The sequence below is a fragment of the Drosophila pseudoobscura genome, chromosome 4, assembly GCF_009870125.1.
Source record: "Drosophila pseudoobscura strain MV-25-SWS-2005 chromosome 4, UCI_Dpse_MV25, whole genome shotgun sequence".
In the NCBI taxonomy this organism is placed as follows: domain Eukaryota; kingdom Metazoa; phylum Arthropoda; class Insecta; order Diptera; family Drosophilidae; genus Drosophila; species Drosophila pseudoobscura.
In genome coordinates, this window is record NC_046681.1 from 28,217,138 (window position 1) to 28,231,944 (window position 14,807).

Below are 14,807 nucleotides of genomic sequence, written 5' to 3' on the forward strand. Positions count from 1 at the left end.
GGAAGATAAGAGAACGATCTGTGTATTAATTAGAATTAAGTGCACAAAAACCCCCGACTATTAAGAGTATCTGTAAGATTGGAATGCCTGAAATTTCGGTTATAATCATGACTCATCACATAGAGATATATTCCCACAAGAAGTGAGCAATCATACACACATCTACACGTCTATAAGGCAAACTGAAATGTGATTCACCCGAGCACACACCCACTCCGTGGATTTCACAACCACTTCAGATATTTCCAGGGACGCCACGGCCATAGCACGTAGGTTCCACTGGTCCAGATACATTATCATTATCGAACATCTTCTATTCTGTGTGCTATCGGCAAGTGTCAATGCCAGTTATCTGGCGTGAGATACAATTACCCACCGAAATTGATATAAAAGCAATGCTCAGCAAAAATGTCCCAATCGAATCGAATCGCTTTGCGTTGCGTCGCGTCGCATTCCAGTCGCAGTTTCAATTTTACAGAACACAGATACAGAATGGAGCTCCATTGGCTGTGTGGCACCACCTTGTCGCTGGTACTGCTGCTTTGGGTCTCACCTGTCCGCTGCCAGGCGCAGTGCAATGCGGGGACAGCCGCCCGCCAGAAACGCATTGTCATACGCAGTCCGGGAGCGGGGCAGCTGGGCGAGTTGGACAGGTGCCAGTACCGGGTGGCGCCATGGAGCACCCAGGTGTGTCAAGTGCGCATCGATTTCGAGCGGCTGGAGCTGCCGCAGCCGCAGCTGAACGCCAGCACGGGGACAGTGGAGTGCGGGGACTTTCTGCAGGTTCAGCGCTTTCGCCTCTGCGGCCGCAGCAGCGGACAGCACCTGTACGTGCCCCTCCACCGGGGTCAAGAGCTGCAGCTGCTCTTCGTTCTGGCCACGCCGCTCTCCAGGCAGCAGTCCACGTGGCAGATGACCCTCACCCAGCTGGAGTGCCCCCGCGATTCACTGGCAGTGGCCAACGCCCCGAAGTCGGCGCTAGAGCAGCCCAGAGTACGCCCCTTTCTGCCGTTTATGAGTAATCTCCTGCCAAGGACCATTTTCGGCGGAGAGACGGGCATAGGCTCTGGCCAGGGTCCAGCCGCACAGCTCATCCAGAGCTTGCGCTCCCCTTCGCAGGCGGATCTGGAGCTGCTGGCTCCGATGGGCTGCGATCAGTACTGGAGGAGCCAGACGGGCGGCATCGTCAGCTTCAACTTCGCCGGCGGCATCTACATGCCCAGCATGCGGTACTCCATCTGCGTGAAGGGCGCGTTAGACAGTGAGATAAGGTATGGCAGATGCAAAGATAATGATGATGAGTCACCGCTTACCTATGTAATCATTTCCTTCCCTCAGCTACAAGATCGAACACTTCGAGCTCTCGAAAACGGACGCCGACAGGGCCGGGCCCGGCTATGACACGGACTGTCGCAGCACTGTGCGAACGGCGGGACGCGTGTCCGACTATCTGCTCATACCCAACTCGTACGTGATCAACCAGCCAGAACTGCAGCCCACTTACTACTGCGGCAACGGGCTGGCGGGCCGGGAGCTCGTTGCACGTCCGCCATTTGTCATTCACTTCTCCAGCGATGCGCAGACAAGTGCATCCGAGACCGGCTTCCAGCTGACCTACGCAGTCCGGCAGTCGCAGGAGCAGCAGCAGCAGCAGTTCCAAGTGGAATTGTAAATGCACCCGAATTGGCATAAATAAAGCCGTAGCATTAACTAAATCAACGCACACAAGTCATCCGAAATTGACATTATTAAATGCCACTGCACTGATACGAATACCCGCACAATGCCGGGGACGGGGCCGGGGCATGGTCACGGATTTGCCTTAATTAAATGGCAGCTCCGATGGCATTGAGTACCCGAATCTATATATATTGTATGGACAAATAAATTATGGAAAACCCAGTGGCATAAATGGCATACGAGTATGCGGTCGGGGCAGGGCAGCTGTAATAGTAGCATCGACATTTGAATAGCAGCATATTTCATTTCATAGTTGATTATATCGATATATAGTACCTACAACAGCAATGTCTGACTGCCGGACAGATTCGGTATTAATGTCCTTCCAATTTGACAAATGCCTCACATTGGTTGAGCACTTCCAAAGCCAACAAATTGATTTTGAATTGCATATTCTCTATGACTTGCTACAAGAATGTTTGCAGGTTTTGTTCTACATTTGTAGAATACTTAGTGTAGACATCGATTATCTAACGAGAATGTCTCTGTGAGCAGGGAATTTATTGATTTGAAATACGATACGAATTTTCCAAGATAAATCCGTATAAAAAACCACGAGCAAGTGTCAAAGTTGTCTACAACAAATTGCATCAGTTATATTTCCAATTTTATTGATGCCACAGAAAATATCTATTCGATCTATTTCGAGTATGCATCATTCAGCTGTCAGCACTTGGACGATATGATTCTAGTTTTGACAGGTTTTTGGGACCACCCTAAGCTCAGACCCGTCTGCAAATTCAAGCGACTGCCGTGCACACGTGGATACTCGTATTTACATATATAATTGCAGACTGGTGTAACGTGTTTGGATATTCCGGCGGACTATCATGCTGGTGGAATGGGAAACCATCCCATTACCGTACCCATTCCCATGGCCATTGCCATTGCCATTGCCAGCTCCATCCTTGCGTCCCTTTTCACACATGACTGCCGCAGCGGATGCAGAGGCATTCCAGGAGGGGACTCGCAGTGACATTTTGATGCCAGCACAGCTGCCACAATTGCCAGGCCATGTATTTTTAATGAAAGTTTAACAAAATTTCTGCGGTTTAAGTGCGAAAATGGTTAAATGCCCCAAAGGGCTTCCCCGACCCTGGGCTGCTGATCGATAAATTTTGCGGAAACGCATACGGAAGTGAAAAATTTGCGACTGAATTGATTGAAAACATTTGGCGGGACTGCAACAGCTGTGCATTAACACGAGGTTGGCAGGGAGGCTGCAGGTGCCCCGCGAAACGGATATAAAAGGGAAAGATGTGCATGCAAAATTGTACCATCATTAAAGCCATCTGCGTCCACAGGGAGAGGACAGTGTAAAGTGTCTGGTAAACAGAATGAAATTGCATTTGCATCGATGACCCGAACACTAGGCAAAATTGCCTTTCAAATATGCATAGTCATATGCTCCGCCAGCACGATGCCGACACAATGTGATGCATACTTTCAGGCGGATCCCAGCAATGCCACTGCCACTGCCACTGCCACTGCCACTCCATAGAAAGGACCTTAAGGACCATGTTCTGCGTCCCCTTCTAATGTTTCTATCCCCGGGCAGATTGTTTTTTTGCCACAGCAGCAAAATATGCTCCAGCATCTTGGACTTATGGTAGGGCCTTGGCTTCCAGCCAGGGCCCCATCTTAAAGGCGCATTAAAGTCCAGCTTGTGCATCGCCCGAATCAAAACTTGAGAGCACTTTATGATATCTTATCTGCGCCAGTGGCTTTCCATTGGAAGCGCTGTTTCGGGGGCACTTAATGCGGACTTCATTGAGGCACGAAGCAGCAATTAAAGCGCTCGACATGCACACAAATTGGGATACACATTGTGTGGCAAAGCTGAGGCTTCTCCGCAACATAACGACTGTTGGCCTGGTGCAATTTTAATTGCGGAATATTCAAACCGCCTGCGATCATAAAGCTTCCCAAAAATGAGATATAATAAAACAATTCCCGCATTCATTTAAAGTTTGCACAATGTAGCGTAAATTTCAGATTTCGCATGTTTTGGTTTTGAATTTCCCCTAATGGTATATGGTTTCCATAGCAGTGGCTGTTCTCTAACGGGTTCTGCTCTGCAATTTTTTGCTCCTTCAATTAGCCAGGAGTTTGAGTTCACTAATATATGGTTTCTGTACCATTGCCAGTGATTGTTTTCCTGTTTGGCGAATGCAAAGCTACGAAATGGAGATAAAACTGAAAACTACACGCATAAATACTGTTTGGCTACCCCGAGCTCCACCGAGCACAGTTTTTATGAACACTATACAGGGAAAAAAAACCGCTGGATTCACTGGCAATTCGGGGATTTTTTAAATTGAATTTTTAAAATTTTTCAGCAACATATTTCGAGGGCTGTTGTTTTGGCGCTGGCGAGCAATGGTGTATGTTTATTTAATCATTTTTTTGTGCAGATTTCCCTTCAGATGCTGTCAACTTTGTAGCGTCCTAGCCAACGCCAAAGGCCCAGTGCAATTTTCGCTGCCAACAAAATGGAAAAAGATGGCATAGAAAATTACAGCATAAATTCTGCCAGAGTGAAAAATGGGGGAACGCAAAAAAATGCAGGCGAACTGCGAACTCTGGAGGCATAGCTGCGGTTTCAACATTGTAGTTAAAATGTCACAAATTATTAATTGCCCACGAATTTATTTAGCGGCCGGTTCCTGGGAATGTTCCGATTAAGTTTAACATAAATGGTTTACAGCGAATATGAGCCACATATCTTCAGAGTTTCATAGAAATATTTCCACAGTCAATGAACACTGAAAGCAATTAAAAACGAAGAAAATTAACAGTTTCAGGGACTTAAAGTTTAACAAAAATATCAGCAATTTAATCATGAACGCCCAAAGACTCCCCCATTTTCCCAAGTTCAAGGACTGCCCCGATAAAAACTGACCTCGTCATCTATGTATTTCACGAACGCCTTATCTGTAGCTGGAAGACAAACATTTTCACTAACTTAAATGCCAATTAAATAACATTAAATTGTGCGAAAAATGAACCTTAACAAGCGGCTCTCGGGCCCAGGCTCCACCGAAGAAGTCCTTGAGCCGAACGACTGTCAACATGACAAAGGAAAAAATTAAGCAGCTAAACAGGGTTTTATAGACGGCCAACAGAAATAAACAAACAAGGCCATTGGAGTTGGGATCCAAAGGCCGAGCCAGACCCAGAAGCAAACCGAATCCATAAGCCCAGGCAACATGACACTGGGCACACTCATGCTCTCGCCCGAAACCTACTCAGACTTGGCCAACACACAAAAGCCAAAGCCAACAACATAATCTACGGGTTGTCAGCAGCCCAAAAGACCATAAAGGCCGTGTCCCACATTGGCCGAGAAGAGGTGGCCCCCTCCTAGTGGGCGGGCACCACAGAGCAAACAAATTAGTATGCAAGTCAGGCAGCAGATTAGGACACCGAAGTTTTTCGCGACATAAACGGACAGCAGTCGAAGGAACCGGACAGCGGGCAACAATGGCTCTGAGCAACCCCCTCCTCCCATCTCTCTATTTGTGCTTTCAAACACTCTTTTTTCTTGGCTTTGGGGATTTTGTCGAAATAATGAAGTCGGCCACCGACGCGATCTGTTGCTTGTTATGCTCAGCGGGGAGAAAACCGCACCAGCATTACCAAAACTATATAGAAAAATGCCCAGAGAGTGCAGTCCTTGGGTACTCGATTCGATTTGTACCTTAGATGGAGGTGGAAGGGATTGTAGGGAAAATATACATAAGACGGGAAGATCTATTTGTCCACCCTGAAAGTAGTACCATACTTTCACCACACTTCCACTTGGTATATGACTCTATCACGATCAAACGATGGTTTTTCAATGTGTCACAAATGAACCCAAAAATGAACACTTTCCACCATTGTGGAGGCCTAGGTATAGGCATTAAAAAGTATAAAAATGTCAGTCAGTCTGCGTACCTTGACAACCTATTCTGTAAAATGAAATGCGGTTGTTGTTGGCCTGGCATAAAGGCCATGTGGCTGCCTGACAGACTGGTCCTATCCAAACGGTACGTTTTTTTCCCTCCCATTTCGAGGTTGTTTTTTTTGGGGCGTTTGTTAAATTTTTCATTGAAAATTCCTCGCACAATTGCACATTGCTGTGGTTACTTGACAGTAGAAAAAAAAGGAAAATCCCCAAAATAGAAAAGGTCTTGAGCCCGAGCCCGAGATAGAAATCTTATCTCTTTCTTCGAATTTGTTTCACAGTAATTATTATTCAAATAAAATTGCTATTATCACACATTCGATGTCAACATGCAAATAAATGGGGTTTCAACTGGAACTACCATAAAGTGCGTAAATAATACATTTTATAAAGATACGCCCGACCATAAATCAATTGTTGTCCAAAGATTTTATAAAGAAAATGTACCAAAATGCTGTAGCTGTAAGCCAAATACAGCAATGAAAGCAAATTGAAGTAAATACTCGTGTGTTGACATCCGTTTTCATTCGGTCCTGCCCTGCCGGCAATTTGTCAGGGTTCTGGGGGGCGTTTTATGGACTCAATTTTGGAATTAAAATATGCCAGAATATTTGCCACATATTTGTGTTTAAATAAAGAAAATTTGTTTATGTCCTACTGCATTTTGCATCAATAGCAAATAGCTTGAGGTTTGCAGTAAAATATAGATTCTTCTTATTTTTAAATTAATATTTTTCCTTTCCTTAAGCTTAATCTCATTTAGAGAATGGATTACCATGTATTGGGTTATTATTATTTATGCCAGCAATTTATTCTAAATTTTGACATATTTTAGAAACTGATACTCCAAGCTCAAAATTGTTGGGTTTTTTTTCCGGGAAATTCTTAAACAATGTTGTGTGTTTTATTGCCTCGTTGCTTCGCCCCCTGTACTTAAGTTACGGCCGACACATACTGGGACTCATATAATTTTCATATTTTCATACATTGTTTAACCTGAGCTCCGATCCGATCCGTCCGTTCCGTTCCGTTCGGTTCCCATCGTCCGAGCCCAAACAATGTGTGTGCAAAACGTAAGTTTGCGTGCTTGGTGCATATAAATTAGTCGCTTATAATATTCTTTTGGCATTTTTCAAATTTCCAGTCCGGTATTTGTTGCCCTGCCTTTGGTTTTGCCTGGTGAAAGAGTTCGTACGCCGTAAAGTATGCAGCTTACGTGCTCAAGGCCCTCGCCCTCGCCCTCGTCCTCGCACGTGGGACGGGCAGCACGAACGAAACAACAAAAAACAATTATTAACATATTAATAAATTTTAGCATATTTGAAAGGCCATAATTTTGTGTAATTCTAGATGCTTGCAGCTGGGCAACACCTGAACGAAATTGGATAATCCAGCCCCCCCGGGAAAGTAATTTGAATTTTTTATGACCTCTCACCGTCTTTAAATAACTTTGAGTGGCTGATAGCTTTAAATAGTCCGCAAATACTTGCTATGATTAGCGAGATTATCGCCGGGTACGGAATAACCAGTCTTATCGGTTCCCCCGAGTGGCGTCGACTTGTTTGTTGTTTGCTTTCACTCCCTCAATGGGTTCGGGCCTTTGTTCGTTGTGCCATTTGTGGTTCCTTGAGACGTAAACGCCCACCGCCACCATAGTGAGGCCTACGAGGAGGAAGGCTATTCCCGTGTATTGGCCAATTTGTGGAACATTCAAGGCAAGCTATAAATAGATGACAATAAGTTTTCCTGGAGATACTCTAAGGATGGCTTACCTTAAGTGAACTTCTCAGATTATCGTCCATCTCTCCATGCAAGACCAGAGTAAAGAGGGGCGCATAATGATCGTAGGCCACATCTTTGAAGAAGCTACGAAACACAACCATCATCGTTGCCAGGAAATAGTACAATTAGCACTCACTCTATAGCCTCGTCGCGCACCACTCGCACACTAATCATCAGCTGTCCCCTTAGCTTCAGAGGTGCCCCTAGTGTGGGCTCCATTATCACATACATGGAGTGCTCCGAGGCATTTGGCTGCAGGCCAGTCGTGTTCTCCCTGAACATGCCGTCCGTCATGTGGAAATGGGGATGTGACATATAGAATGGGCCGTGATAGGTGGCCGGAGAAAAGTCCAGCACGCCGTTGAGCGGGCACTCGCGCTGGCCCACGCAAAAGCATTTCGTGTCCGGCGACAGCTGTCCGTTGTCGAGAGTGAGTTCCGTGGAGACATAGCGCCAGGCGTCAATGCCATCGACGGTGACGTTCTCCGTGGGATACAGGTTTAGAAAGCGTCCTGTATCGGGAATAAATATAGAAGTGGGTCTGTCCCACTGTCGCTGCGGGGACCACAGCTCGCCGGTGCTGCCGTTGACCTTTCCGCACTCGCCCGAATAGTAGCCGGTGTGGTTTGTGCCCTTCCAAAGCAGCAGGTCTCCCATCCGGCTGCGATCCCCACGACCCGTGTGTATGGTGAAGTTTCCCTCGGCTGTCTTGGACTGGTTCCGCTGATAGAGCCAGCCGAAGGTGCCGCTGGGAACGGGCAGCAGCGGGGAATGCAGCTGCTCCACGAAGTCCAAGAGCTCGTTATAGTACCCGTCGAAGAGAGATTCCCCGGCTGTTTGTCTTATGAAGGTGGAGCCACCCTCCCGATTGAGGGCAAAGTTCATTACCTTCCGAAGTACGCGTCGATACTTGCGTGAGAGAAAGGAAGCTGTCTGAAACAGAATGCGGGATTAGTGGCCTGACAGATGGTGGCACTGAGCCATTACTTTTCCTCTCACTCACCACAGCGGGAAAATCTGGGGTGACAACCACATCCTCGAGGGAACCATTCGATTTATCGGGCACAAAATGCCAAGTGCGTCGACCGTAGTAGGTCACCTCGGGCTGATCCCACTCCAGGTCCTCCTTCACTTTGTAGTCGCTGAACGTATACGGTCCCAGTTGCTCAAAATTCGGCTTGACTCCCTCCGTGTTCAGGTCCTCCGGGTTGGTCCAGTTGAACAGATAGAACGTACTGTACAGCTGCATGGGCGTTGCGACCCAGCGCTTGTACATGAAGGAATCTGGGGCCAGCGGCAGCATTCCCAGTATCCACTGACGCGACAAGCTCGGCCAGGCGGCGACCAAGACTATGCCCAGGACAAGCGCCAGGCCCCCCAGGGCAAAAACCCAGATCTTCTGCTGGCGGACACTGCAACAATTGCAGCACATCGCGACGGATCGAATTAAACTGAGTAAAAACCCACAGTTTTTGGCAATATTTATATATTTTGGCCTGAAATTATACGAGATTAGGATTAATAAGGGTTTGAGTTTGTTTAGAGTGAGATTAGATTCCGCACCGACCCCCCTGAAAGCCAAAAAAGGCATAAAGCGATTATAATTTTTGTTTTTAATTTGGTGGAATTTGTATGCATTATCAGTAGTAAAAATATTCACGACTGAGCGATTGGTACCCGTTCCACTCAAGAGTTCGGGGCTCCTAAAAGAGAATATTTCCTTAACCTGAGGTGCTCTTAATTCAGAAGCCATATCGGACTTGCTCTTCATACGGATGAATACTTTGTGTTCTGTTTACTATTTACATCTGGTTATAGTTAAATCTTTCTTTTATTGATACGCTCTTAGTCTACTAAAAATCACAAAATAGTTGCTTCTACTCATTCTTGGGGACCACTTCTGTCTCGCTTTCAATCACCTCGTTGTCTCTAAGAGCAAGTCTGTCAGCCTCGGCCTGGCCGTACCACTTCCGTTTCCAAGTCAAGAGAGATCCAATGGCTATAAGGATGCAGCCCACACAGAGCAGTCCCACTCCCATATAGCGAGCAATAGAGGGCAGACTCAAGACCAACTGGAAAATGTACATTAATATTAGAAGGGTTTTCCTGTAGAGGATTGGTCGCCTACCTTCAGCTCGGAGGCAAGTGCCTTGTCGATTTGCGCTTGACTGGATGTGGTAAAGAGTGGGGCGTAGAAGCTGGGAATGCCCTTTAGGATGCTGTGAAACGATGAAAACAACTAATCAAAAGATCCCCGACCAAAGCGACTTTTGACAGTACTCACTCGATAACAGAGTCTTGCTCCATGTACAAAGTGATCATCACATTGGCGACCACCTTCAGGGGAACGCCCATTTTACGCTCCATTATGATGTAGAAATTGTTCTTCTCGTACTCGGGATCGAAGCCGGTGATCGTGTTGGCATAGCTCTCATCGGCGTACATAAAGTGATCCGCAGAGAGATACATGGGAGCTCCGTCGCCGCAGGGAGCCAGAGACGTGGCTCCGGAGGCGGGACAATCGTCTGGGTACCTGTCCGCAGGACAGTAGCACTTCATGTTCCCATTCAGCTGGCCATTGTCGAAGGTGTTTGGGGTCACTTCATACTTCCAGCCCTGGATGCCTTCGATTTCGTAGCTCACACCCGAATACTCCAGATTGATGATCCTACACGTGTCCGGGATGTATATGGTGAGGGCCTTCTCCTTCGGCTCGTCGGGCACGAAGAGATCTGTAGTGCTGCCGTTGAGCCGTCCGCACTCGCCCTCGTACCAGCCCGTGTGGTTCATGCCCTTCCAGTACTTGATTTCCCCCATCTCCTTGATGTCGCCGACACCCGTGTGCACTGTGAAGGGTCCTTCGAAGTCCTTCGACTCGTTGCGGTGCAGGAACCAGGCAAAGTGATCGTCCAGAATTTCAGGTGCCAGCGGATTGTTCAGATTCATGGCGTAGTGCAGGAACTCATCATAGAAGCCCTCAAACAGCCACTCCAAAGCGGTGTGGGTGGTGTACAGAGCTCCTCCGTTCGCGTTGAGGGCTTGGTTAAACATGACTTTTAAGAAAATATTACTATCCTTCATTGAATGGGCAGCAGCCTGGAAAACAATGGACTTTAGGGAACCCTTTGGTAGATATATCAAGCCACTCACGATGGATGGCAGGTGGGGGCCAGTGATTATATCCGTCTGTTTTCCGCCCGACATCTCCTCCTCCCAGTACCAAATACGTCTGGGATTGAAGGTGACTGTGCCATTGTCGTGCCACTCCAAGTCCATTTTCTTGCGTTCCTCCCGATAGACATAAGGACCCAACTGCTCGAAGATCGGCTTCACACCGTTGGCCTGCACTTCTTGGGCATTGGTCCAGTTCCAAAGGTACATGTGCAGGTATACGGGAATGGGCAGCTCCTCCCACTTCTCGAAGGTCTTCGAGGTGGGCGTTAGGGGCAGTTGCTGAAAGGAATTCCAAATGAATACTTCCCGAACTTTTCTCTGAGCTTCCAGCTCACCTTCATTATCAGCGTGTCCATGAAACTAGGTCCCCATATGACGGACAGGAGTCCTGAGATGCCCATCAGTGTCCCGATACCGAATACCCATACCTTCTGTTGGGTCACACCACAGCAACGACAGCACATATCGATCGATGCGAAACAAAGACTGCCAGCCGAATGCCAGACGATCTGAACCAGCCACCGTCTTTATTCATCGCTCGCTCGCCCACTGGATTATCCCCTTCTCAGCAGTTCAGTTGCTAATCTGCCTGTCTGCCATATTGCTTCGGTTTGTTTGGTTGGCTGCCCCACCCATATCGGTGCCCTGATTGTGGAGTAATTTAAGTGGGGCACTTAGCCGTACTGTAAGACCTTGATAAGTGCCGTCGATTGCACTCGACTTTTCGTGGGTGCATCGTTATCAAAGGCTACCTACTTGAAGTTTGCAAACAGGAACACCTGGCGACCGCACTGATGAACAGTGGTTGAAACGGATTATAAATATACATAAATTTAATTGTAATGAGGGGGAACGCTTCTGAGTCGCAGCCTCCATCAGCCAGAGGGCGCAAACATCACGAATAGAGTGTGTGAGAGAGCGGGAGAGAGCGAGTAAGCGGATGAACGGCGTTGTGTATTCACTGAAATTTCATTTTTTCCGACTGGCTTCCATACGCGACATTTTGTCCGATCTATTTTCCATCAATTTCCGCATTTTCACGGATAAAAACGCGGAGCTGACTTACGAACGCACGCTTTGACTGGTGAAAAGATTTGAGTGAGAGCGGTGCAAATGCGTTTGTTCTTTGCTCTCCTGCTCCTCTTCCTACTTGCCTTCACTCGTCCCACGCTCGCGGCAGCTTCTTTTGCGAAAACGAAACGAAAAAAGGGAGACAACGAAACCATAACACAATATAATGAAAAAAAAGAATTCATGCAAAAAAATATGTTTATCTATATATAAGTATGTGAATGTAATATACATATATGTGTAGATACAATTATTTTTTTTACATATATGTATCACTTATTGCCGCACTTTTCCTTCGTCGCGCTGCATTTCTGTTGCTATTTTGCCTTTTGCTGCGCCCCCGCCTTTGATCAAACATATTTTCTTGCACTAAAAACCCATATTTGTATACATTTGTAATTAATCACCGCATCACTCCACTGAACTTCACTTCACACACCTGCGTGATATTTTTCCCGATGGATTTCCCCCATTTTCCGCATTTTCTCGAATTTAAGCGCGGAGCTGACTTACGAACGCACGCTTTGCCGACGGAAAAATGAAAGTGAGAGCGCTGCAAATGCGTTCATTTTTCAATCCATGCTTCTCTTTCCATTTTCTCTCTCTCCCACGCTCTGTTGGGTACTCTTGCTTATGCTTAATTAATTAATCAACTAATTTTATTAAATAAATTAATTTCACAAGGAGAGATCAATTAATTTAGTAAAATTAGGTAATTTCAACGAGAGCTGCACCGCGCACTGTAACTCTCTCTTATCTGTCTCTGCATCTCACTCTCACTCCCACGTCCACACACTTTTGATCTCTCTGTGAAGTAGCAGAAGAAAATGACAAAGAGCATGATGCCATTATTGCAGGTGGTCCATTAACTCATTTTCGGGTTATTTACGCTCCGCAATGCTCTCAGCAATTGATTGGTGTGAGAGAGGAGCACCAGGTTTGCTGCTGTGCTTAGCAAAAGAAGACACGCGAAGAGAGCGCATTGCGAGAGCTGACCACCTTGTGTAAATTCATCATGAGCATAAGCAAAAGTAGCCGACGAGAGCGTGGGAGTGAGAGAAATGTTGAAGAAGAGAAGGAGATCGAAGACTGAGCGCATTTGCGCTCTCTAATTCATTTTCCAGCCGGTCAAAGCGCGCGTTTGAAAGTCAGCTCCGCGTTTAAATTTGGAAAAATGGGGAAAATGGTGAAAATCCATCGGGAAAAATGTCACGCAGGTGTGTGAAGTGAAAATTCAGTGCAAGAAAAGTGTTTGTCAAAGGGCGGGGGCGTAGAAGGAGGAAAAATGGCTACAAAAATGCACATCAACGAAGGAAAAGTGCAGCGATTTGTGATATATTAATGTGTATATATTTAGTATATGTGCTATATGTGCATACCATACATACATACATATGTACATATGTGTAGACAATCATTTCTTTTTTGCATAAATTCTTTTTTTCATGTGTAAAACAAAATCATGTGTTATTCCGTATTCTCCCTTTTTTTCGTTTCGTTTTCGCTAAAGTAGCTCAAGAGTGCGTGGGAGAAGTGACGGCAAGTAAGAAGAGGAGAAGGAGAGCAAAGAATGCACGCATTTGCGCCGCTCTCACTTTCATTTTCCCGCCGGTCAAAGCGCGCGTTCGTAAGTCTGCATCGCGTTTTTATCCGTGAAAATGCGGAAAATGGTGGAAATGGTGTGTAGTAAAAATTCAGTGAGTAATCCAGTGATCAAACATAAATGTATACAAAAACGTGTTACAAATAAAATGTGTTATTGTTTAGTTGTCTCGCTCCTTTTTTTTTTGTTTACATGAGATCCAGCAGTGTGTGTGTGCGGGTGCTTGAAAATTCGTCAAGTTTCGTCCCTTTCCCACTCCCACGCAGTAGTGTGATGCAGTGAAGAAGAGAATCAAAAAGGAGAGAGTGCTCTCATCCCAAGCGAAGTTTATGGTAGGGTGAGGCATTCCCAATACCCGCTGATCTGACTCTCTCTTGCTTGGTGTGTTTACACGAACTTCCGCCTTCTAATGCCTCACCCTAAATTAATATGCGTTAAATTTGTGCTCTTATTGGAAATCATTTCGTGCGTTTCGCTGGCGGTTTCGGTGCGGTTTTCTCGTAATTTCGAAGTCGTCGTGCGGTGTCTCCCTCCATCAGAATCGTTAGAGTCGCATATGGAACACCAGGATAAGATTTCAAAACGGAACCAGATTATGGGTAAGAATATCTGCATGCACTTTCTTTATTTTATCTAAAATTAAAAAATGTGGCCAAAAATTTTGTTGCAGCAAAACATGTTGTTTTTTGTTTTGAGAGGTTTATAAATGTTGTTATTCAAAATAAACAAAAACGATTGATAGCTTCCGTGATGCATTAATAATCGAACAGATACCAAAAATCTATTTCGGAAATTGAAAATGGAATTAAAATAAGCTACGAGTTTTAGGGGTGGTTTAGCCCACTGTGCGCCGGTGTCCAATGAATGGAAGTATTCCAAATGCTGTCTATAAATATTCATAAAATTCTGGCTTTTTATTATCTGGAAATTGTTAAGTGGGGCTCTTCAGTGGCCAGAGTCTAACTGGTCTGACTAAACCTATTTTAAAACCAATCAGAACTGTAGCTATGGTCAACTATTTCCTAATTGAGTCCCCGCCATCTTATCGCTTATCACCCTCCGGGTTTGAATGCAGTTTTCTCACCGCACTTATTGGGGGTGCCATAAAGTTCAAACCGATTAAAGAGGATAATCTAATCTTCTTATCAGGGCCCCGGTCGATTAGGGCCGTGCAAAATCATTTTGCGAATTTGTTTGCCAATCCATAGTGAGTTGTAGCATTTCGGGTGGATGAGTGTGCCCTGTACTCACAATAATTGGCCACAATTCGCACACGGGAAGGGGGAGTGATACCCGTAGCGACTGCCGTAAACCGTTGCGGCAAATTGAAAGCGCCAAAGGCCATGTGGCACCAAAGGATTTCCGATTTGCCACCGAAAATGGATTTGCAATGGAGCTCCAATCAGCTCTGGAAAGCACGGAATTATGCTGATGCCAGAAGAACCTTTGGTTATTGTAGTATTAAGTGCATTCCAGGGGCTGCCCATT

The 14,807-nt window shown here is 46.0% G+C and overlaps 3 protein-coding genes across 4 annotated transcripts; 1 reads left to right on the plus strand and 2 right to left on the minus strand.

Annotated features, from left to right (window-relative positions):
• The first annotated feature begins 409 nt into the window (after positions 1-409).
• LOC4817655 (uncharacterized) lies at positions 410-1,902 on the plus strand. The gene is made up of 2 exons (XM_001357011.4): positions 410-1,271; positions 1,339-1,902. The coding sequence occupies exons 1-2, from the start codon at positions 493-495 to the stop codon at positions 1,670-1,672; spliced, it is 1,113 nt and encodes a 370-aa protein (XP_001357047.4). The 5' UTR covers positions 410-492; the 3' UTR covers positions 1,673-1,902.
• Positions 1,903-5,579: 3,677 nt separating this feature from the next.
• On the minus strand, positions 5,580-9,265 carry LOC4817657 (protein croquemort). Of its 2 annotated transcripts, none has more exons than XM_001357013.4 (4): positions 8,475-9,265; positions 7,608-8,404; positions 7,462-7,555; positions 5,580-7,409 (listed from the first exon to the last, which is right to left on the minus strand). In XM_001357013.4, exons 1-4 carry the CDS (start codon positions 9,240-9,242, stop codon positions 7,221-7,223), a joined length of 1,848 nt encoding a protein of 615 aa, XP_001357049.3. In that variant the 5' UTR covers positions 9,243-9,265; the 3' UTR covers positions 5,580-7,220. The 2 variants fall into 2 exon arrangements, with proteins under 2 accessions (XP_001357049.3, XP_033236646.1); XM_033380755.1 differs by having other exon boundaries at positions 7,608-8,400; positions 8,475-8,567.
• A 13-nt stretch (positions 9,266-9,278) lies between these two features.
• Positions 9,279-11,172, minus strand: ninaD (neither inactivation nor afterpotential D). The gene is made up of 5 exons (XM_001357012.4): positions 10,981-11,172; positions 10,622-10,924; positions 9,756-10,567; positions 9,600-9,690; positions 9,279-9,543 (listed from the first exon to the last, which is right to left on the minus strand). Exons 1-5 carry the CDS (start codon positions 11,107-11,109, stop codon positions 9,349-9,351), a joined length of 1,530 nt encoding a protein of 509 aa, XP_001357048.3. The 5' UTR covers positions 11,110-11,172; the 3' UTR covers positions 9,279-9,348.
• Positions 11,173-14,807: the final 3,635 nt, after the last annotated feature.